General features: G+C 36.6%; 2 protein-coding genes across 4 annotated transcripts in view; both read right to left on the bottom strand.

Moving 5' to 3' along the window:
* Positions 1-25856, bottom strand: part of LOC113230662 (probable beta-hexosaminidase fdl) — a 190870-nt gene that overhangs the window by 2812 nt on the left and 162202 nt on the right. For 2 of the 3 annotated variants that reach the window (XM_026464681.1, XM_026464682.1), the window contains one exon: positions 971-1261. In XM_026464681.1, coding sequence (XP_026320466.1) covers positions 971-1242 — 272 coding nt within the window. In that variant the 5' untranslated portion in view covers positions 1243-1261. The remainder of the gene's footprint in view (positions 1-970; positions 1262-25856) is intronic. The other variant, XM_026464683.1, reaches the window with a different exon arrangement.
* LOC113230838 (protein GVQW3-like) lies at positions 4742-5359 on the bottom strand. Its single transcript, XM_026464937.1, has one exon. It carries the CDS (start codon positions 5357-5359, stop codon positions 4742-4744), a length of 618 nt encoding a protein of 205 aa, XP_026320722.1.

The following is a 25856-nucleotide window of genomic DNA, read 5'->3' as shown; positions in this document are numbered from 1 at the left end:
TAATGTGTGCAAATATTATTTGCATTAAAAAGTGTTATTTTGTTTAATTAAATTTTCCCTCAATTACAGTTGAGTGTAAACATGTTCTGCTAACATCCTTCAATACTCTTCCAAGTAAGGCCAAGATACCTTTAGCTGTCGAGCGGTCCGGCAGAGAGCTCGTTCGGCGGTGGTAACATCATTCCCTTTGCGCGTCTCACGACGTGTAAATACCCTTATTTTCTCTCGACCGTTCGTCTGCGGCCTTACGTCCTTGACCTATTCCTTGTCTATTTATATATTTATTTAATACACTTATAAGGGTAGGGCTACATTTTTAAAAGCTTTTAGGGTGCTGAGATTGATAACTCAAATTCAAATAATCTTGATTTCATAGGTACGCAAATTACTCTTGAAATCGTCACAAACGTAAAATATAAACTGTGTGTGTGTTTACAACGGATAATAAATATGTGTAAGTTGTAATAAATATATAGGTTGTATAAGTAAATATATATTAATAACTGATTAACTTATTCGATATGAGCAAATGCAAAGATACTGTTGTAAAATGCTGGAAAATGTAATGAGTGTTCCTTTTGATTTCCCAACAGTAAAGCCTTAAGTTTGCGCTTTAAAGCATTCCTACTAGAAATGTTACGAAAAGGAGGGCGTAAATCATTCCAGTACTTGGATGATGCAGCCCCTTAAACTGCCTCAGAAAGGTGCTATGCGGTGACCTGGAACGATAGCACGAATCTTGTTCTTGAATGGCGTTGGGGCGTTGAATAAGTTTGCAGCATTCAGATATGGAATGATTTGGGATCTAGGAGGCACCCAGAAGTAAAAGCATACGTTTTGTACACGTTGTATTGACGTAACTTCCTTGTAGACGTACCAAGGCAACAACCACTATAAACAACATCACAGTAGTCGATCAAAAACAGAAAATATGTATTTCCACCATTTTACCTTGGTATACTGTACCTACCTAATTATTGTAAAGTTAAGCGACGATGCGGCCGATGGTGTGGCCGAGGAGGATTTATTTTTATAGTACAGATTCGAGGTCATGATGGGAGATACTGACGAGTATACATGTAAGGGTCTTCGGTCGCTGGGATCAGTCTGCTGCCGCCAGTAGAGCAATGCGGCAGCAGTGCAGGCGGCGGCGGCGAGTAGAAGTAGCGCGCGGCGGAGGCGGCCCACGCGCGAGAAATGTGCGCCCGCGCCTCGTCCAAGCGCTTCGCCCCACGTCTTCATCTCACCACCTTTCGCGAACCTGGGAAAGAACAACATAACTTATAGCACATTTTAGTTTTCCAGATCATTGATTGGGTATAGCTTTATTGGATAGCAAAGTTAATTTGAACTGGTTTATGTGTTCAGTGTTTAAAAGCAATAATCAACTTTCTGGTAATGACAATTCAGTTAATCTGATTTATGCAAGAAATACTATCAGTGTTTTTTGTAACAATATTTATTTTGTTGAATATCATGTAATGTTTATAGTACCATTCATATATTTTTTGTGAAAATACTCTACTACTTTGTTATTATTATACTTTTTATATAAATAATAGACACGCGCTTGGCCATAATCTCGCCTGATGTTAAGCGATGATGTGACCGACGATGATACGCGTTTGCCTAAAAAATGCCTATTCACTCCAGCCTTGAATAGCCCCAAATTATACTTTTCGGGAAACACAGATGCCGTAGAATATTCATCATTCCTTTGCCGTAGGCATCAGAAAGCAAAGCGCTTAGTGCGAATGAACACAAAGATAAATTCTTTCGACCTAACTAGACTTGAAACAGCGTCTGGTGCCACACCGAGCCACCGCTCTTACCAACTGAAGCACAGACCGAGTCAACAGATCTTTGTATTATTGGGTTTAAATAGGTTTTTTTCCGTTGGCGCCATATTCGATAAATTTATGATATTGTTGGGTAACATTTTTGACTTTTACCCGCCTTTAAATACGTTAATTAAGCGCTTTTTGTAAATAAGGACCTCGATCAATCAGTGATGTGCTATGAATGTGAAAAAAGAATTTAAATTACATATGCCGTCGACTTCACTTAGTTTTATTCATATTTTTAATTCATTCGCCTCTGTTTATTACCTTATTGAGTATGAATAATATTCTACAAACTTTAAATGTTGTAGACGCTTACGTTACGTTACTGTACACAAAAGCTACGTAATTCGATTTCTGAATAAACTCTACATAAAAATATATGACTTGGTAACACTAATGTAATTTAGTTCGACTAAGTATTTATTAACTGCAAAGGGTTGTACATTAATCATGGTTGCTATTAGATTTGCGAAGATTCTAAGCGTTTAACATTAACTTTAAGCTACAGGTAAAGTTGAACTGTTTAAATTAATGAGCTCTTGATGTAGATACTCCATGATTCATACATTTAGTTACAGTAGTGTCAATGTATAAGTTTCAATTTGTAACTAAACATCCGTAGGTAAATGTCAAATGTTGTAACAAAAATACGTGGAAACGCGTCCACTTTTCATTGTAGATGCAATAACACATATTTTAATATTCCAAATTAAGTACAATAATATAAAAATAATGTGTCACATAACTATTGTTGGGTAAGTTTTAATTGAATAATTTGAAATAAAATTAAAAAAATATGATTATATAATACGAAGACTTTTTTGGTACTAAATTTATCAGAATTGACACTCTGAAATCGCACAATTACAGCTTCATATCTTAGAAACTAACCAGCAGATCGAGCTGGAGTTTCTTTTACTTTAGAGAAAACATAATTTTTTACAAATTTTTGGAATAACAAGTTGTTATAGCTATTAAATAAAAAATGATAATCTGAGGTACACCCGCCATATTCACTGTCAATGCGGCGGGTGTACCTTTGCCATATTGCTATATCTTCGTTCTGATGGAGGTACAAACTTTTTAAACAGAGGTACTAAATAGTACAAATAAGTACATTTTTTTGATACCAAATTTGTCAGGATCTGTTAAGGTACACCCGCCATTCTGACGCTTACCTAAAAGCAGGTTACAGAGAAACGAGATTTAAAATGAGTGGACAACAGCGAAAAAAGACAAATCATAAGTAAAAAAAAATCTTCATAATAGCTCCATCGTTTTCGGTCAGTATTTTCAACTTTTGACAGGTATCAAATGTGGAAAAATACAAGAAAAAAAGTAGGAAAAATATTCGGAAAATGTTTACTTTTCGGAAATTTTTTTCCATGACCCGACACTACACATAACTACATCAATTGCCTGGTCTCAAACTAAGGAATTCCTTGAACTATGAATACTAGAGTAACGGAATTTATTCCGAGGCACTGGAACACTCAAATTAGGACCAATGTACAAAATTTCATTTCCCAGTGTAAGTGTATGGAGTATACAAAAAACGATTCCCTGTACCGTAAGTACCAGAGCAACGGAGTTCATTTCGGAACACTAGAATAATTATATCAAGTCAATGTAGATTAATGTAGAATGTACAAGTGTACGGAGCATACAAAAAAACTAAATTATTATCCATACGTATCGCCCCTGTATGTAATAAAATAATATTTAAATAAAATTAAAAAGAAACACTATGTAAACTAGTGTACACAGAAAGTTAAAGTCACCATCCTTAAGCTATACGATAGTTCTACTGTAAGTAGTTGAAGAGTTGGGTACCTTGCAATTCTGATTGCAGCATCAGATCAACGTTACTGTAATTTAATTTGTAATAATCTCAGTACAGAGTACTAAAACAAACCGATCTCAAAAGTACGTGGAATTACGTCTATTTGCTAAGTTTGATTGAAATATCCCCTAGTTCGCCACTATACAGGACTTGATACTGGAGATAATAAAAATAGGTTCTCACTACGACACTACTCAAAGTATATCGAGGGAAAAACGCCTTGAATTGGAGAAATAGCAAAGTCAACAAAATAATTGCTAAAAGCAATTGCTCCTAAATTAAAGTTAGGCGCTATTTATAAAAATGAATCTTCATGCGTGAACAGTCACCCTTAGAGGTGGATGATTTCCTTCAAAATGAAATGGGACCACTATGTAAGTACCCCCTTTACAACAAAAAAAGAATCATGAAAATTGGTTCACAAATACCGGAGTTATCGCGTAACATACATACAAAAAAAACATACAGTCGAATTGAGAACCTCCTCCTTTTTTGAAGTCGGTTAAAAATAAGTATTCATTCTGACTGAAATTCCTAACGGAACGAACATGCGGACCTCACGAATTTTTCTGCGCTTGTTGTCGGATCTTTGTATCTGGTTTTTAGCTGTAGCGCCATCTACTAGAAATCTATGAAAGTATTTCGTCAATGATTGAGTGTCATGATGGTGAAACATCCTGACATTCCATGAAACACTTAATTACTTACAGTCAATAGTGACATCTCTAGCCAGGGCTGGTAGCTGTAAAGGTGCCTAACTGGGTGACGAAATACTTTCATAGATTTCTCCGAGATGGCGTTACGGCTAAAGTCGTTAAAAACCAGATACAAAGATCCAACAACAAGCACATAGTAAAGTTCCTGAGGTCCGCTTGTACGTTCCATGGCTTAGTTGGCATAGCGTCTGGCACGGCTTGCTAGAAGAAGTCGGTTCGAATCCGGCCGGTTCGAAGAATTTTTTCTAAGTGTTCGATCTTTATATATCTGGTCCGTCCCAAAAGTATCGAACATTTTTCAGGAAAAATACTTTTATTGAACTTATCGGTACCATACATTAGTACTCTTCAAAATAACACCCTTCAGCATCGATGCACTTTTGTAGGCGAGTTTTCCATGCCCGGAAGGCCCCCTGGAAGACGTCAACGGGTAGGTCCTTTAGCGCCCTCGTCGTAGCTTCTTGGATGTCCTTAATTGTGCCCCAATGCTTGCCTTTGAGCTTCGACTTGATGCTGGGAAACAAGAAGAAGTCTGCCGGGGCGACGTCAGGACTGTAGGGAGGCTGCGGGACCAGCGGGACTCCTGCTTTGGCCAGATACTTGCTAACAAAGAAGGCAATGTGCAACTCCTCGGTCACGATGCGATGCACGGTCGACTTGGCGATGTTGAGGGTCTGTGCTATCAACCGCACTCCTTGACGACGATCCTCGTTGAGAAGCTGACGCACACGGTCAACGTTCTCGTCGGTCCGCGATGTTGAAGGACGACCAGAGCGGGCTTCGTCGGTCACCTCTTCCCTTCCGTCACGGAACATCTTGTGCCACTTCCTGACCGAGGATTCGGACAAGGCTTTGTCCTTGAAGGCCTGTTTAATCATCTCGTTGGTTTCCACAGTATTTTTGCCGAGTAGAACACAAAATTTCACTGCGTACCTCTGTTCTAACGGATCCGTCATCGCGCTACTTTTAAAAACTTCGACGAGGTGTCGTTTACAGCTCTACGCGAACGCACGTCCTGCCGCTCCAGGTGCTCGGAGCCAACTGGGACCGGTCGCGCTGTATCGGCTAGATCCCCCCACCACTTTCTGTTGCCAAGCGGAGCGCTTCCCGCCGTTCGGCAACACTCCCAAAAAAAATGTTCGATACTTTTGGGACGGACCCTGTATGTATAGTCTCTATGCGAGAATAGCAGTATCTTGCCGCCGCCCGCTAACAAAAATGCGGTTACGTGACAAAATATTTTTTTGACAAAAAATATATATAAATAACCGTTTTAGAATTTTGAAATTCTTTAATGATGATTAGGTAAGTCCCGATAAGTCGGACACGTTAACTTTAACTGTTTTTGAACAGAGAATTTTGAGCTCTATCTTATGCTATTTAAAACGGATATAATGACCACTTGTCACTTAGCTGCGTTTTTTTAGTTAGTGGACGGCAGTTCGCATTTTATGTGGCTCTCGCGCCAGTCGCACCCGGCCGTGTTAGCCCTGCACCTCGATTAAATTAGCCTTCAAATAAAAAACCAATCGCTTTGAAATCAGTCCATCCATTTGGGTGCTACGACGACAGAGACAAAGGCTTCAAATTTATAACTTCTCTCTTTTTCATTAGGTTATGAATGAGATCGGATCATTTATAGTATTCAGTAGTTTGTAACTCTAAAGCTGGTGAAATTACAGGCATATGAGACTTGACAAGTTACGTCTCATCTAACCAAAGGCTCTGAGTGACACTGCAATGAACACGCGTGTCGCTTACCACCAGGCCTACGACTTGTTCGTTCCGTCACTTGGTATATTAAAAAAAGTCGTATTGACCAAAATAATAAAATTAAATTCCAAGTTTAGTTAAAACTTAGTTTAATTAATTAAGGAAATTTCTGAGTCAATCCTTTATCCAGTTTAAAATTAACTAGTGAAGGTCATTTATTGAACATTCATAAGGTTGTACAGAGCTCAGACTTAGTTACAGAACAGCTGCCTATTTTTGCATATTAGATTACGGCTTGCTTCCTACAAGGGCCTAAAATAGAAACTTAAATGTTAACCATAGCACTATGGTTAACATTTAAGTTAAACTGTTAAACTTTAATTAGATTCGTACACAGAACTACTCCTATACGCGGTTACATCTAATAAAAATTGACAACATTGCACGGTCAACCCGCAGTCGCAAGCTAACCGATCCGATAGTCTATGAAACTCTTTTGTAGAAAATACAAAAGAGTATCATAGACTATCGGACCTTTTAACAATGCACATATAATCAACCCATTTATACGTCCCACTTTTGGGCACGGGTCTCCTCTCAGGCGAGAGTTTAGGCCAACGTCCGCCACACTGGACTCATCTCATTACCATATTTGTTTAGAATAAAATAGAATAGAAGCCATTTATTACAAAACGCAATAACACAAAAATACACAGTAAGAAAATTGTAAAAAAAAGGATAAAACTAAATAAAAATAAAAATAAATTAGAATAGCAAATAAGATATTATAAAATTAATTAAAAATAAAATCTTGGTAATACGTAATCAAATGACCACAAAGCAAAAACATTAAATAGTCAACACTATTGTGTACTAAGTAGATGTCATGTGTATTTATATTTATATAATCTCAGTACAGAGTACTAAAAAAACCGACCTCAAAAGTACGTGGAATCACGTCTATTTGCTAAGTTTTATTGAAATATCCCCTAGTTCGCTACTATACAGGACTTGACACTGGAGACAATAAAAATAGGTTCTCACTACGAAACTACTCAAAGTATATTCAGAGAAAAACGCCTTGAATTGAAGAAATAGCAAAATCAAGCATTAAAGTAATTGCTCCTAAATTACAGCTAGGCGCTATTTATAAAAATGAATCTTCATGCGTGAACAGCCACCCTTTGAGGTGGATGATTTTCTTCAAAATGAAATGGGACCACTATGGAAGTAGCCCCTTTCCAACAAAAAAAGAATCATGAAAATCGGTTCACAAATTTGGTTATCGTGTAACACACATAAAAGAATACAGTCGAATTGAGAACCTCCTCCTTTTTTGGAGTCGGTTAAAAAATAAAAATTGATTTACAAAGGGTGGGAGCCTGGACATCTGTAGTAGTATGAACTCCAAAGTCGTACTACCTCAGCTCGAATATGTCACGTACTGAATCGGTTTTATTTCAGAATTAATTTTTTTATAAACAAAATTAAAGCCATTTGAAAAATATGTATCGTATACTATACTAGCTCAGTTGATATAAAAAATTCATTGTTCAATTCAATTCATTCATATATGTAAAGTACCTATCGAACACTGCGGTTTTCTTAAAAAATGTCGAGGTAAGTTTGTGTATTTTTTCTATAGTGAAAATTTTCGGGAATTGCGTTTTCGCACCGTTTACTAATCAGTGTGTATCCTGAATTTCACTATTTATTTTTTCCAAAGTAATTCAACACTTTCGCTGTTATGCGGATTCAACCAGAGCCATTTGAGGTTGTATCGCCTCTAAAGGCAGCTTTAACTTAACTAATGACTAATCTGTAGTTAAACAAACCTTCCTTTTGTGAGAGTGACTAAACATACTATTATTATCTTCAATCAGCTTTTACATTTTTTTTTTATAGCTTGTGATAAGAATTTTACATAACAATACACAACTTTATTAATCCCCAAAACATGCCTTATATTAGATAATTTCTGAAAATTAGCAATCGTGTAAGTGACTTGGAAGTTGCACTGCATATTTTATAAGACATGAACCAGGTCCGCAGGGTGAACAACTTTTACTGCTGGAGTTTAACATTGTTGTTACAGTTGAGACAGGTCGACATAATAGCTACTTTTATTAGAATAGTGGACGAGATAGTACCTATTGTGTTAAAAATTAAGTCAGGCCATGGGATCTGTAGGGAGTCTGAAAAAACCACGGTTGAAAAAAGTAAGTACGTAAGTAGTAAACAAGTAAGTGCCTTAAGCTTCGATTACTATCGGAACGCTGTCGCAAAACGCACACAAACAAATTTTAATGATAAACACTACGAAATCTTAATTATAATTAGTCATAGTTTCTAATTTAAAAAGATGTAACGAATTCTGGATTGTTTAATATAATTTAAACTTTACCCACTCGCTATATAGTTGAAAGTTCAATACTCTTATTGCGAGTTATGACGTTTTGATTATATATTTTATTCAACGTGCTGCCATCTTGCGGTCAGTAGCTGGACTACGACGAACGATTAACAGCTGAATTGATACGGTAAACAGAAGGTTGAAATCATTGACTTACAATTATATGGACGTCGGGTCCGCGCTAAAAAGTGTCCGCACTTGTAAGGCGCTAAAATCGTATACAGAGCGCCAAACTCCGCTTTAGTCTTCATTTGTTCGACTGACAGCGCGATACTGCGATGACATTACAATTTAAATTTCGAATAGGTTGACTTGGGACATTTTTTTCGTGGTTTTTGTATTAGACCCGTCGTCCATTTATTTGTAAGTCAATGGTTGAAATTTATTAAAATTAGACGTACCGATGACATGAAATACTACTACGGGCCGTGTCAACGTTGGAACCGTGAGTTATACGTTTACGCCTGGGTCATGTTTGCACCTCGGCTTTTTTGCGCAAAATCAGAGTCCGTGATCACTCTCTGTGCGAGTGCCTAGAGGACGGTAACTTGGAGGTAACACATTTCTTTCAATAACTCTTACATTTCTGTCCCGCTTTATAATTTGCTACCTCGAAAATTCCCCCGCCTCATTAACATAAAAAATCTTTTAGCTCCTTGTGAAAGAGTTCGTCCAGGGTGGTACTGCCACCTCATCTATTTCTGTCGCCAAGCAGTAATGTCAGCATTACTGTGTTCCGGTTTTGAAGGGTAAGGGTGCTGGTGAAATAACAGGCACATGAGACTTATCAATATCAGATCTTTGCGATTTAAGGCTGTGAGTGGCACTGCAATGGACAGGCGTGTGTGTAGCTTATCATCAGGCGTACGACTCGTTCGTCCCGTCACTTGATATTGTTATATGAAAAAAAAAAACAAAACAAAAACTTTTGTGTTTCCCCCTATATTTCTACTCTAAGTAAATTCATCCAGTGAAATAATATATATTCTTCCGTGGACTAATCCATCAACATCGTCTCGTTAATGTTTTATTAGAACTCAGTGCCTTTTTTGTTTGGTTTAATTTTTCTTTCCACCGTGGCACAATCATCATTCTATGTAATGATGGAGCCATAAAAATAAAAAGTGAAGTGAAGATAACTCGGAGTCATTGATGTCATACCTGCCGCGACCACGCGTATACCGCGCGTCGTAAGCGCGTAGCAGTTTCGTGGGATGCACGTAAAGGTAACTAAATGGAGTGTAAAATTTTTAAATATTTTATTTGTAAAGATTTTTAATTAAGTTTTATTGAATGTTTCGCTACCATGACATAAAATTATTTTTTTGTGAAATTATTCCATTAGAGAAAATAGAAAAACTTCACTTCGATCCGGCTGAATTCGAACCAATGTCTACTAGCAAACCGTGACAGACGCTATGCCAAGTAAGCCATGGAACGAATCAATGGACCTCATGAATTTTTCCATGTGTTTGTTGCAGATCTTTGTTTTATAGATTTTTAATTTTTACTCATTTTATTTGGCTACTTCGGCAACAGCAGGTAAAATTACGCAGGTTTAATGAATTAACCACTTGACATTGCAAGTCTCACACGTTACTCAGACGGAACACTTAAAAAGTTGCTGCATATTTTATGCTATTATGTGCCCAGAATACAGCACTGACTTTGTGAACAGGTTACAAGGGATTATGAATATTCATTGAAAATTTTCTTGGGATAATTTTACAATAACCTAGGGAGGTAGACCCTAGAGGGATGTTGGTCGGTGTTTTATTAAACTCGTTCAGTTGTTCAATTTTTGGATTGCCGGAGCTCGTAAAATGTAGTAGCTGTAGAAGTCGAGATATTATTCATGTTAAAAATATTCAGAGGTGATTTTTTTAAATGTGTGTAATCGACACAGGTCAGATGAGGACCAAGTTGCCTAGATAACAATATCATCCGATGGTTTTCCAGGCTATCAACCTGTCTCAAACACACCCTAATTAATGAGGAGGTAGTTTAACATCCTAAGACTCAACACAACTTTTTTTTATGATACCAAGTGACAGGACGAACACGTCGTGCGTATGCTGGTAAATGACACGCCTGTTCATTACAATTGCGACTCTACACAAAGCTCTAAATCGCAAAGATTTGAGGGGCACTGGTTCTGCGCCCGTCACCCTAAAACGTAAGTTGCTAAGTCCCAAAACTAGAACGCTCACACTACTGCTTGGCGGCAGAAATAGGTAAGGTGGTAGTATTTGCTAAACGTCCAATTTAGATTTAAATGTACTAAATATAATTACATGCATTAGGCCCAAGCAAGTCTGCCCTCAGTGTTGTATGAAAAACGCAACAGGGATTTTTTAAAAGTATTTCCTAGATACTCTATGGTAGTAGCATCAAATTTGAATGCGATATTTTCATTATGATGCACTTTGGGCGTTTATGTGAATATAGGAATAATATTTTTTGGGTCTGAATAACTTTACACATTATGTAAATTTTGATGTACACGGGGCCTTACGAGGTTAAAAAAAGACAGATTATTTGGCGCGTAAAAACGACGAATCGTATACGCGTCGATTTCCTCTGAACGCTTACCTAACGTGCGGTGCCGCGCGTGTATGAATATCTAGACGCGTGATTTGAAAACGCGCGTTAGATTTTTGTCATCTGGACTTAGCTTAAAATTGCTTGTACAACTGTGTGATGAGTACAAAAATGATAAATTTCTTTTTAGACTACTATTCCTGAAAAGAACGAAATAAGTGAAGATTTCCTGAAAAAAATTCTTCTCACACTTAGCTGTAGGTATTAAATGTAAAATATTTCGCATTGCAAGATTTGCTGCGTACCTTCTACATCGGATTACCTTCTCCAAATATACGTAGACAGCTGTACCTTTTTAAGGATTAACTTTATATCTACAGTGGTCTATAAATTGTTCATCTAAAATATCGCGTTCGCATTTGACGGAAGTTTTACTACCTTCGTGTACGATATAGAAATACCAAGGCGACACAAACGCTAAGAAACTGGCGCTGACGTGGCATAGTGATTATTTTATAAGGTGGAGTACATGCCGCGGTCGTCGTCAGCGCATATAGTCACTAGGGAACCGTCACCTGTACCACTACTTAGTGAACGCTTCATATAAAAATCTGCTAGATCTCACGCGTACATACAACTTAGAAACGGACGTGACGCGTATTTCTGTAATGTTGTATTCGGTAAAATATAGCTCCACTTCTAATTACCTGCCAGAACTGACACAATTCATTTACTTAATTACAGAGGGTGAAATTACAGGCACATTGGCTTTATCAACTTATGCCTCAGAGTGATGGGCGCAGTGGCAGTACACCGCCGATCTTTGTGTAGCGTTGTTTTTTACCACCAGACACACTTGTTTGTCCTGTCGCAGGCATCATATAAAAAGTTAAGGCTTAAAGGGTTTTTATTTTTAGTATGCCGCTAAGTGGATCAATCGACCGGGACCGGGGATCGAACCCAGGATCTCAGAGATGGCGACACCATGAAAACCGATGGGAAGCCTTTCGACCAAGGAATACGTCAAAATACAAGGACATAACAGCACTGTAGAGTGGAGCTTTGTAATCTGTGGAGATTGAATAACAGTTATCAAAATCAAGTCCTCCTATTTAAAATTACATTAAATGCCATTTGTTTTTCTTGCCCACTATAGAAATGAAAAATCTTTCACAAATAATTTTTGATTTCATGAATCAAAATAGTCTCGAACGTCTCGTTTTCCCCGGTATTTTTGAACCTGGATTTTTGAACGCGCAAATGCAGCGAAATTGAAAACCCTTCTAGTAACGACCCTGCCGTAACAATATTACCTGATCTGATACGAATTTCAACTGTTAATAGTCATTAACAACCGCGCAAAATGTTTTTATGGCAAATTCTAGTTCTTCTTGTGACCACCACAAATGTAAAAAAGTCGCTAGCGATACACAGTGAACTCATGGTAGTGGTACAGTTTGCTTAACCGATGAAGTTTCAGGTATATTGCTAGTTTCCAAAATGTTAATAATAACTAAATAGCTATTAGAATTTGGTTTCTTTATTCTTCATTATAATCACAGACCACATAAATATAATGTTATTTATAGATTAAGTCGTAAATTAAGAGTTGTAGCGTCACGACGTATTGATTGACGCGTTTGTGCTCTACGTGTCTACGTGACTACGTGTTTGAGCTCGTAGTTTCCCAAACTTCTTGGCTCACTGTCCATTTAGGCAAGGTTAAAAAATTGCAACGCCCACCACCACAAAAATAATTGAAAACACGTATTTTTTCATATTTACACAAAAAATCACGAGGAAATAAATTGTCATAAATATGTAGTGTCGTTTATATAGGGGAGTAAGGGGAGAGCGGAGCATAACATCCATCCGGCCCTATTGACCTATCAACCTCACCTGCCCGCGCTAGTTGTTCTTACTCAGAATAACTGGCGGCGCTGGAATAGGGTGATGCTGCAGGGATGCTAGACAACGAACGAGGCTCTGACCGAGCAATGACGGTATATCCACACACCTGACCAGGACACTGGTTGGAAGAGGCTCCAGCAGCCTTGAGATCTAAATAATCTCTTAAAGGTCTGGTGCAGAAGGCAACGGGAAACCACTGCACTAAATTGCCTAGTAGTTAGCTTCATCTAAAAGTCACATAAACAGCTGTTTCGGTTGGCTGCTGATAGAGACGGATACAGGAAGCTGACGGCCAACCTTCAGCATTGAAGAGGCACTCTAAGGAGAAGTTTATATAGATAATTCAAGGTTTTTTTTTCAAATACGGTAGCACCCCCTGGGCAGCGCCCCCCAATTGCTTCCGAGACACAGCACAGTACAGAGCCCACTGGGGGACGGTAGGGACCACTTTGGGAAACTATGCTCTAGCTCAATGCAGTGAAAATTAAAATGAGTCCTAAGTAAGTTGCTACTTCCCCTACCGCAACTGGACCTCTTAGTCAAGAATGTCAAATTTATATTATTAGCGGTGGGAATGCAGAACAAAGGTTTTATATAATAGTTATATAACTGCCTCCGTGACCGAACGGTTACCATGCCGGACTGCCACGCAGAGGTCCCAGGTTCGATTCCCGGGCCGGGAGAAATATTTGTATGGCCTACATTTATTTCTCTCGTGAGTTTGGGTGTAATTTGTGGTTGTCTATGTGTGTGTCCATGGCACCCGCGACACAGGGTTTCCCTAGTGCGGGGCTATGTTGGTTGTGAGCGTTATTAAAAAAAAAAAAAAAAGTTATAGGGTACATGCAAAAGTGTTTTTTTGAGTTCCTTAGTAGTTTTTTCGTGTCTATCTGTCCACCTGTTTTTTTCACACGCTCGTAAATATATTTTTCGGAATCCAAAGGAAATCTAATACAAATAAAAAATAAATTTTTTGAACGTCGTCGTTTTGAATGAAAATTATAAAGGACTCTGTCGCAAAAATGTTATTCTAGATTGCACAAAATTTTCATAAGCTGAATTAGCTGTTACTGCGTACAAAATGGAGTTGTAACAGAAAGTGATTATATACCTCAAAATGTAAGGGTACGTACGTACATGAGAAGGCACGTATAAAGACTGAGCCACTTACATCGCGTCATGTCGTATCATTATACATTCACTTATATATATATACACATATACATATATATATGTATATGTATATATATTATGTATATATATAAGTGAATCGTAATGTAATTGCAGCTACAAAATGGATTTATACTAAAAGTGAAATAACAATACTTAGTCGTGGATAATTGGATTTATTCTAGTTGGAATTACAATATAATTTATTTATTATAATGTGAGAGGGAGTGAGTGTGGCGTAGTTTCAACCCTCTTGGGCAGTATTTATTAATTAAATTGCAGATTCGTAGTAAATTCATGCCTACAAACTAATAACTTTTGAGGAAAATATAGTAATGGTTGCTATGGTACAATTAGGGGCGAATACAGCTGTTATTTATACGTAGCAAGCAGTTTTCGTACAGGGTAGTACAAAAATACTCTAAAGTGATAAATGAGCTATTTTTAACGGTCAGTTGTTGGCTGTATATATTCTTCTTCTTCTTATTGTATCGATGGAATACTATTGTAGCCTAGAACTATTGGACACCCAAGCAGCACACCCATATCTAAATATATACTATAAGATATCTAATAGAATTTAATTCGATTGAATATTTTAAGAGCTCAAATTCTTTCAAGATATCTCGAAGAAGGTTTCTAGATAATTTAAAGTAAAAATGGGCACAATGGGCAAATGGGTGTTTGTCATAAGTACAAACACTACAGAATGTCTATAAATTAAATATATCTAGAATAAACTTAATAACACTAGTTTTTAGAGTATTAATAGACTTTACTAGATGTGTATAGAACAATTTTACTAAAAATAATTAGTTGTTCTACAGATGAAAATAAATGAAATGATAATGATGAAAAAAAATAAGGACTATAAGAGCAAATCTTAAGAGAGATTACACTTAATTAAGTTGTTTGGTATTAAGAAGGTTTTAAAATTTTGACTTGAGTGAAATAAGTCTATAAGAACAATTTCTTTTTTCTAAAACCATTTATAGAGAACTATTATCTAAATCTATACCATATTAAGACTGTTTATAGATATAACAGTTTTAAGGCGTATAAAGTGTGCTCCTTGGGAATGCTTGCTATCGTGGTAAAAGGGTTTGCCAATAGGCGTTAAGTTCTCGCTGATTGTTGCCTAGGATGCGTCGGACGTTACCTATAGGTAATACGAATAGTACGTCTGACGGGGAGGCTAATTTCGTGCTCCCTACTGTATATGTATATTTATAGTAATAACATTACACGTATAAGCCTGATAAACAGCACATATATTACATGATCTCTAAGTACGAAATTATCTTTACACATTAATTAAGTGTCAAAGCAATTTAACTCCGCGGTACCGAAACACCAAAACCTTTCAGCAGTAGAAAACTGGATTGATTTTTTTATAAAAATTTTTTTTTTTCCAAATGGAAATTTTTCCATGACTCAACTTTATCTAGCACCCACAATGCTAGTCACTGGGCCACAGACGTCGTTCACTTATAAATTCTACCAGTCTATTAGTACTGGACAATGTTGAAGCAAAGTTTGTGACTTTTTTTATTATAAAAATCGGTTCTCACTGCTTAAAGTACATATATTGAGATAAAAACGCCTTGAATTGGAGAATAGCAAAATTAACCATTAAAATAATTGCTCCTTATAATAAAATTTAGGCGCTATTTATAAAAATGGGTCTTCATGTGTGAACAGCCACCCTTCGAGGTGGATGATTTTCTTCAAAATTAAATGGGATCACTATGGAGGTACCTTCATTCCAACAAAAAAATAACATCAAAATCGGTTCACAAATGCCGCAGAGTTATCGCGTAACATACATACAAAAACAGTAATAGAAAAAGATACAGTCGAATTGATAACCTCCTCCTCCTTTGAAGTCCGGTAAAAAGTTAATAAAATTTTAATAGTAGTTCCAACCTGTCCTACTAAATAACCTAGTTGAAGGAAAAGTAGTTGCTCCTTCGTTATTTATACATTATAGACCTAGTTCCATTACGATATAAATCGATTGCCGTCTAAAAGGTCAGTGACTTAGAGAAGACAGACGCAATAAGCAGGAAGTGCAATCCCATTTCTTATTTTATAAAATCTCGTATGTTTAATTTTGATTGATATTAAGTATTAATTTCATTGATTATCATGTTGTTTTACTACCATGATCAGAGTTGCCAAGGCAATCGAGTCGAAAAGTACATGTCTTTAACTGGAAAGTTTGCATTTTGCAAGTTCGGTTTTTTAACTAAAGTTTCTAAATTGTAAATATACGCCTAAATCATAAAAATTAAATTGCTCAAGAAAAGTCAGTAATTGATTGATTTACTTTTGTTTGCACCATCTCTCTAAGACTTTTTTGTCTAACTTGGGCACGTTCGCAAACTATTTAGCATTGACAATAACAAATAAAGGTGAATTTAAAAATCTGAACGTCCCCAAAAGTTACGAAAATTGCTTTAAGAATCTCAGAACAGAGTACTAAAAAATCGACCGCAAAAGTTCGTGGTATTACATCTATTTGCCAAGTTTTATTGAAATCGGTTACCGGAAAATGGGCTAACACGAATTCATCCCCTAGTTCGCCACTACACGGGATTTGACACAGGAGATAATAAAAATCGGTGCTCATTGCTCAAAGTACATTGAGAGAAAAACCCTTAAATAAAAAAGATCGTAGCAAAATCAACCATTAAAATAATTGCTCCTTATAATAAAATTTAGGCGTTATTTATAAAAATGAGTCTTCATGCGTGAACAGCCACTCTTAGAAGTGGATGATTTTCTTCAAAACTAAATAAGACCACTATGGAGGTACCCTCTTTTCAACAAAAAAAGAATCCCCAAAATCCTTTCACAAATCCCGGAGTTATCGCGTAACATATATACAAACAAAAAGTAAAAAAAAACATAAAATCGAATTGAGAACCTCCTCCTTTTTTGAAGTCAGTTAAAACAAAAGTCTCTTACATATTACACGGGAAAGTTAAAAGTTACGAAAAACTTTTTATAAAAATTGTAATATTTTCGTATCATAATTTGTGAATTTGTGATAATTTTGACTATCGGCTCAAAAGGGCAAAGTACCCACAGCCGTTAAAACCAATTTAAAAAGTATTCTCGTTCCAAAGAGAGGAACAGTGGCCATTAAGAGAAGAAGACCACTTATGAAACTGTATAGATTCACGAAAGTGCGTGCTGGAGTCAGCTCAGAGCAGGTACGGCATACGGCTTCCAAGGTTCGGCCCATTGTGCCAAAAAGCATGATACGATCACAGGAAGGTGTGACATTTGCTCCAGTTGAAACATAGTAGGTATCTTCGAGCCCGGAGTGTCTATGGCATACATCTTCCAAGGTTTTGCTCCAGTTACCACATTTCTGTTTGATGTATCGTTACAAACAGTAATGAGATTTATATTTTACGACTTATCCAATACTGACGGAAGTTATGGGATGGTCCTAATCACGATTGGAAATTGTACGATCCGTGGCATTAAACCTTTACTAAAGTCAACGATTAAACTTGTTGAGTGGAGTAAAAAGACACAGAATTAGCTTTATATTTAATGTTCTTTTTACAAATACAAAAGAGTTTCTGTTGTCAAGTTGTCAAGAACAACCTACTAATGTTAGAAACGAAGAAAGTATATGACTTTTGTCTAGACATGTATAAAAACAAATTCAGGACATCGTATGCTGTGAAGGACTTTTTAGTTTATAGGTGAAGTATGCTTTAAACTTTACAAGTTAACTGACGCAGGTTTACAGTTTAGTACTTAGCTTTATCGTTTATTTTATGGTTCAACTAAAAAGTACGTTATACCATGTGTATAAAAGTGAGGATATATGTACATACGAGATTTAAAGTGGCTACCATTGTTTGAAGCGTAATGCCTATTCTCTCTCTATTAAATTACATAAATTTAATTATAAGCGAGAGATGATGAATGAATGAATGAATTTGTTTATTTTTCTATGATTATATAAAACAGTTATGACATCATTGGTAATATTTATATTTACAAATATTTGGCTAAGACACGTTGAGATATGATAATTTTATCAAATCTACAGTTAATAAATGAGTAACAAAAATCAGTGCTAACAATGTTATCGTGAATAGTGTCATACAAAATATTATTTATTGTATATTGATTCTACTTATTGATAGAAATACTTCGTCGTATGTCGTATAAATATGTCGAATCGTACTGATTCGACAGTAGATATGATAAATACCTAGAGAGGATTTGCCAGCGGTCAACACTTAACTCTGTCACTAAATCCCAACAAATCTAAGTTTACAATATTAGGCTCAGGACATCAGTTCTCGAATATGGTTTCGAGGGAACCGCAATAACCATTCACGAGAGCGCGCAATCCAGGTGTCATAATGGAATTAGAGCTATGTTTTGAATCCCATATAGCAGAAGTTGCTCGTAATTGTTTTTGTCGCCTTGAATCGTCACGTCACGAACGCTTCACGGCGCTTACAATTTATTTACTCGGCCCAGCATTAAGCTGAGCTGGATAGCCTTCTCGGCTATTGTTGTGTATTTTGTATCCTTCCGATATTTTGTTTTTGTTTTTATTTTAATTTACATTTTTTTGTATATTTTATGTATAGTAGCCGAATAAGCTTTCTTTTGATAAGAAAGTACGTTACGAAACAAAATTTGTACGAAGAATCTAAAGCTTGTTTGTTTTAAGTATATCAGCACTTATAGCCAATGTGTGAGATTAGTTATATAACGCACACACTCATAACCTGTGTCGCGAGTGTCATGGACACACACATAGACAACCACAAATTACACCCTAACTCGAGAGAAATAATATAGACCATAGAAATATTTTTCCTGGCCCGGAAATCGAACCCGGGATCTCTTGCGTGGCAGTCCAGTATGATAACCGTTCGGTTACGGAGGCAGTTGAATATATTTCAAACAAGGTACTTAACACCTCAACAAACTTTTACACAAGTACGTATTTAGTGTTTACTTTGTAGTGACTATATTTCGTTCAACATTGAGTCTGTAGTTTTAACTGCAAAGTAGGTACTCAAAATACTAGTTGAATTAACAACTACTGTAACAAGAATTGATCCGCAATTGCGCTTTATGGCGTGGGTTGGAAAGACGTAATTTCTGCACTGCAGTGGCGAAATTTTTCTTCTGTAAATGACTTTTCTGACAAAAGCTGTCTTCGATTAGTTACTACACAGTAGAAGCGGAAGGATAGCCTGGTTATTTACTAGCGTCCCTAAATCGTAGAATCATGGGCTTCGCTCGGAGCACGGACCGCCCTACGACGAGTTACTTATGTTGGCTGTTACTATGGCAAGGAGGGTATATCTTTCCGCCCTTCACCACTATTCACCTTATACAGTCTATTTTAGAAAATTTGTGTTTGTAGTAGAAATAAATTCTGCCGAACACCGCCCGTAGTAATTTTCTACAACAAAGATACGCACGTGAAACCCTGGAGTGGCCCTAACTTTCACCTTACGAACGTTCATTGATGACATTGTTACGTTTTAGCAGTGGTGAAAACCATAGATTTAGGTGAAAACCATTGGACCACATTGTCTTTGAAATTGATTGTTAGCGGCCCCATCTACCGACACCGTCGTCCGTACAACTATTACAGGTTGTTAAACAGTATAATTAAATACGTCACCCTGCCTCTAGATGGCGTTGCTTTGTAAATAATACAGGTGACGACTAGGTTTCGTTGTTCATGATTGTTAATAATTAATGTCGATCAATGAATATAGTAAGTGTAATAATTTTGTAACGATAATAGTAATTAGAATAATAATTGTAAAGATAATAGTAAAATTGTAACACTGTTTAGTTTAGTTGTAGAGAAAGGGTTGATTTGAGTGCCTATACAGGGTGATAAAAAATCCACTGACCATTTTGAAGGAGCATATTGTATAATGGAAATAAAACGTACATGTTCGGATTTTTAAAAATACTTAACAAAAATTTCGACAATTTTAAAAGTTGTCGACCTCGGTAGCCGAACGGCTAGCTCTGTGAAGATATAAAAAAATAAGAATAAGATGGACTCGATGCCCGGTAGAACCAGGTAATTTAATTGCTCTGGTTGTTTGGTATTTTAATTTATTTATTTGTAAGAAATTGAATTGTAATTTTTCCTTCATACTTTCCACGACCTTAGGACCGGAATACAGAAGTTTTTGTTAAAACTGGAGCAAATTGTTACATCATGAGTAGGTACTACTGTAATCTACTACTGTATTTAAAAATTTGCAATCAACTTAGGTACAATTCGTCATTATCTGCTGCAATGCTGAACATAGGCGTCCCCCAAAGAGTGCGACAACAAAAAAAAACTCATTTAATGCAGTCAGCAATACTTCAATAATTGCTCAAAATGTAGACTGTAACACAGTCTAGCGCGTTTAATAATGTTCCTCTGTAATTTCCGCAGTACTGCACAGTCCCTTTTTAACGCGTCAAATGCACCAATAATGGATTACTTAAGTTCGTGACGGTTTTGGGTTTCGTTCACATTAAATGCGGCGTTTGACTTCGCCCCACAAAAAAAAAATCACATCACGGAGTAAGATCAGGTGACATAGGAGGCCAATGTACTGACCCACCAAGCCCTGAGCTCGTAGACCGTTGACGCACTCCACTGGATAGAGTATTCGAGCTTCATGAAGACTCAAACCACTTTCGATATAAACACAAACCATCTCGTAATACTACCGATGGGAATACATTGTTACGCAACGACGACTGCGATTCGTATGCGTTTGCGTCGATTTGATTGAGTCGTCGGTTTGGCGGCGCCAGACGTGGCGGCGTCAGTCGCTCGTAGAACCGATAATTATTTACTAATTTTAAGGAAACCACATGTTAGAAATTATTAGGAAATATTGATATTTTAGAAAATAAAAAAATGGGACTTTTTAAATTATTTTATTTCAGTAATGTTGTATCTAATGCACAGGAAAAAAAATGGACAGTGATTTTTTTATCACCCTGTATGTACATGAGGTGCTCTGTCTTTACTTAATGAATATTTTTCTCTGTTTGTGTTTATTGAAATAAAAACCTTTAAGCTGCCTATCCGATTCTTAGGGTCGAATTCCACGACCTTTTTATTATACGACCCTTAATTTCCGCCACTCATATAATATGATATTTCAAGTTAGAAAGTAAATATACGAAATGATATCAAAAAATGTTTATATTTAACAGCTGATTTGTAAAATTGTTTTGTTTTACTCCGACGGCTATACATACATATGTGTAACTCGCCGTGTAGTGAATTTAATAATACGAGCTCCGTGACGTCAGACAGAAGAAAATAGTTCTCAACAAACCACATTACGGGGTGGAACGACTTGTATGTGCTGGCATTCCCATGTAAACTTGTTAGTTAGTTAGTTAGTTAAATTAAGCTTGAAATAGATCATCATCATACATCGTAAATAGAACATCTCTAGTTACTTTATAGCATACTTATCAGTAGCGACGCCTGATTGAAGAAGGTAGCAAGAAGGTTTAGTAATAGTAGAGCTCCTCGTGCAAGAGTCCGATCGGCCAGTTGTGAATCGCAATTATGCATCTCGACTCAGGGTGAAGAATGCAATGACAGTGCGCCTCAGAGATCTTTGCGATTTGAAGCACTGATCGGCATGTAACTGTTAAGGGGTCCACAGATCGAACCCGCAACCCGGGCGGGGTGATGTCGGCGGCCTTGTTTCTAGAATCGTGTCATAGGATTAATGTCGTTGGGTCGGTGGGTTCAGTCTGTAGACCCCTTAACGAACAGGGGCTCGCTTATCACCAGGCGCCCGACTTGTTCGTCCCGTCATCTGATTTCATAAAGAAAATATTCCTAATCACACACCGAGAAAAGATTGCGTCAAAAATGATGGACGAGACAAACGTTTTTAGAAATGAAATTTAATTTAAGAGTTCAGCTAACTACCAATTACGTAAGAACATGTAGAGAGGGAAATGACATTTTCCAGAAACAGCGTTTGGTCGAAATTTCATAACCTCGAAAGTAAGTTTGAGAGGAAAATGTTTTTTCTTTTAAGATTTAAACCTAACCGAACCTAATCGTGTCTTTGCGATAAACATTCAACATATCCTGAAAGAGCAACCGTTTCGTTATAATTCGGTTTTCGGTGTAATGAAAATTCGAACAAACGTTCCTTCGGGCAAAAAAAAATTTGAGTGTGTTTGTTTGGTTACTTGTAGAGAGTGATATGTGCTCTAAATAGTAACAGCAAAACTTCGGAGAAAATTCTTTTATGTGTTCTTCTTCAAAATGACTAACAAAAGCTGGAGGTGGAGCTGCACACGGCTGTGTGAGCAACAATAGATTTCATTCACGATCATACGAAGTGGAGTACCTACATATAACGTACATTATTCATCTTTCAGAGGTAAAGGTATTGTGTAAAGTCGATCGCATGTATTAGACGGCAATTTGAAAAACAAACCTATACATACGAGTCATTGTGCGTTGTTTAGGTTTGCCCGCTGCATATTTATTACATTTGTTGAGTCACATTCTATTAGAGGTTTTATTTCATATCAGACAGTACATAGATTAATCTTTTTGGTAAACTTACTTAAAGTGCCTACATATTTACTCACTTTTCTGACGATCGACATCGTATTTTTGTCGAACGAAACAGTGGAATTTAAATTAGCATAGGCGTCATTGACTTACAAATAAATGAACGACGGGTCTAATACAAAAACCACGAAAAAAATGTCCCAAGTCAACCTATTCGAAATTTAAATTGTTATGTCATCGCAGTATCGCGCTGTCCGTAGAACAAATGAAGACTAAAGCGGAGTGTCGCGCTCTGTATACGATTTTAGCGCCTTACAAGTGCGGACACTTTTTAGCGCGAACCCGACGTCCATATAATTGTAAGTCAATGATAGGCGTGTACAAATTAGTTCGATTTAACCTTGACATTAATAGATCGCTAATACGTGATAGAAACGATCGATAAAACCAAGCAAAGCTGTTAGCTGACAGTTCTAGGGGTCTACTCCTTTCCACCGCCTGACATTCGATCGAAACAATTACTGTCAAATAAGTAATACTCAAAGAAATTAATAGACGCATGATGCGAATGAAACTTCATACTTGACATTGCTTATTGATTTGGTCAGGTATTACTTATTTGACAGTAATTGTTTTGAACTGATGTTGGACTGAGAACGGGAGTAGACGCCCAGATCTGTGTTGGGTCCGCGGCTTTAGGGTCGAAACACAAAACAGCGATGTGACGTCGCATCGCAGAAATCCACGAGCTCACACGACGCATCGCAAGAATTTGCGAATAGCTCCGCATCGCGCATTTCTGCGATGTTAATCTCATTTGTTTTTTCTTTCTTTATACTTATTTTTCTTTTATTATTTTATTGTTCTTTCTTTATACTTATGTTGTGTATTACACTGTTCACTATTTTGCTGTGATCCAAAAATTATACCTCATTAGATTGAATCACTGTCTCTTAAGATACAGGTTCACCTGGTTTAAGAGACAGGGTCGTCAATTACTAAATACCGTGATCCACAATTAAACAGTGTCAACTACTTTATAATTAGAATTTTTGTTGTTATTTTTACTTTTATTTTTAATCTTTTCTTGTAATTTTTTGGTTCTGTCATTTGTGGAAATAAATAAATTATTATTATTATTATTATTATTTGTGTTTTTTTCTATACTTTCTTATTAATAACAGCAGTGCTAGTTTAAAAAATACGTTCAGTACGGTTGATGACCGTCGAAGGGATGGTTACGTGAACCGTGGCAATGAGATGCCTTGCCGCACGAAATCGCATCGCAGCGATTCGCAGTTTTGTGTTTTGACCCTTAATCCGGTCCGCCAACGTCCCTTCTAAAGTAGGAGTGTACGGCCCCCAGAAATATATTTATCACTTAGCAAGTTTTGCCGCGCGCTTGTTCGCAGCAATTGTTAAATAGGCAGATACTTTTTCGTTTCTGTTTTTTCTTTTATATTGTTAAATAATCAGACGTAGTTACTATTTAATCTTAATATATTTCATTACATGTTTACAATAATAGCATGCGGTGTTTACCTGTAATGAATTGTTACACTTAGCATTAAGGCAGTATTGTACTTTCCTAGTTGTAGTCTTAGTGTAAGCAGATGTTGGTGAACCAATAAAAAAAAATATTTTGTAACTCGACGATATTTACCACCAAATATGTTTAAGTTAACATATACACAAAATAACATAGCACTGCTCAATTATAAATAATTTTTAAAAATTCAAAAGAAATTTATTTATTTTAATCCTGGCCCCCTGTGAAATTTCATGTTTTTCAGATCCGTTATGAAGAAAGTTTGCCTACTCCTTTTGATCGTCATAACAGAACATCGAGTGCAAACAACGATTGTCAAAAATCAGTTGACACTTTTATTATAAATGTCGCGCCACTTGTTATCGAACGGAAATTTGGATGGATTTTTCTTGATTTAGAATTGTATAAGTTTGCCTAAGAATAGGCTATCTTGTATGTATTCTAGGTGTACATGAAAATGATATGCAACTTTATTTTTGGCAACATAAAGGTGTACGAAACGCGATTAGAGCGCGGCTCCAGCTAAAAAGACAACAACGCTATCCGCATTGCTAATGGCCGCTTAGAATTTAGCGCCGGAAGGCAACCGTCGTTACAAAGCCGCCGCAATATTAGTCCGAAATTCAAGCTTAATCTTTGAGAGATTAACTCATGGTAGAGAATTTCGTATTGATCGAAAATACGACGTATTTAAACGACGTATTTTTAAGTAAATAAGCTCCCAGATGTAACATACGACAGCGATGCGACTAATGCGGATAATCCGTTATCATAAGGTGCCTACAGATTTACTTGTTTTTTGACGATTGACCCGTGTCGATTTACAAAAAATACGATATCAATAACCTACTTATTACACATTTTTTCGATTGTGTTTAATCTCTTTTGATCGACAAGTAAAATGTGGCGTCTATTGCTTACAAATTTACTCGTTAGTTTGGTCACACGTGCCGTTCGTTAAAAAATCGAGTAAATATGGGAGACACCTTTAGAAAGATTTTGAAAGAAAAAAAGTTATTTTAAGTTGCCCTTACTAAGTGATTGTCAATTTATGTGTTATATTTTAAATGTACTGGGACATCTGAATACATACTCTTATTTTTTTATTATTATATTTATTATTGTCATTATGTTTCTTGTAACACGTAAATTCTTCATAAAGCTTGAGTTTTTGCTATATTCATTCCTAAGCTAAAATCTGAAAGTGCTGCCGCTTCTGGTGGCGATAAAGCTTATTACGTACATAAAGGTCAAATTACACCTGATTAGGCCTGGCATGAGTGCTTGCTGGCAACAAAATTTGCCAGTAAGTTGACACCTTTATGTGACATTATATTAATGCATGTGTGCCTGCAATTTAGATCTAAATACTTAAAGCATCTGTTTCCGCAGCAATTAAATAGTTAATCAATCCATAGATTACAAGAAATGAATATTTTTGTCAAAAAGCACTCCATATTATCTTCTAAAATAATGTTAAATACCTATGTATATGAAAGTTATTTATACGTTTCTGATTTTCATGTAGACGAACGCATGTTATTATTTCCTAAAGCATAAAGAACCGTTGGGCCACTGAGCTCA

The sequence above is a fragment of the Hyposmocoma kahamanoa genome, unplaced genomic scaffold (assembly GCF_003589595.1).
Source record: "Hyposmocoma kahamanoa isolate Upper Pololo Valley unplaced genomic scaffold, ASM358959v1 64, whole genome shotgun sequence".
In the NCBI taxonomy this organism is placed as follows: domain Eukaryota; kingdom Metazoa; phylum Arthropoda; class Insecta; order Lepidoptera; family Cosmopterigidae; genus Hyposmocoma; species Hyposmocoma kahamanoa.
The sequence above is the reverse complement of the archived record's forward strand: the minus strand, read 5'-3'. Positions and strand labels throughout refer to the sequence as shown.

Excerpts from the sequence above, each read along its gene's own strand:
- LOC113230838 (XM_026464937.1), bottom strand. The coding sequence starts at position 5,359 with ATGACGGATCCGTTAGAACAGAGGTACGCAGTGAAATTTTGTGTTCTA.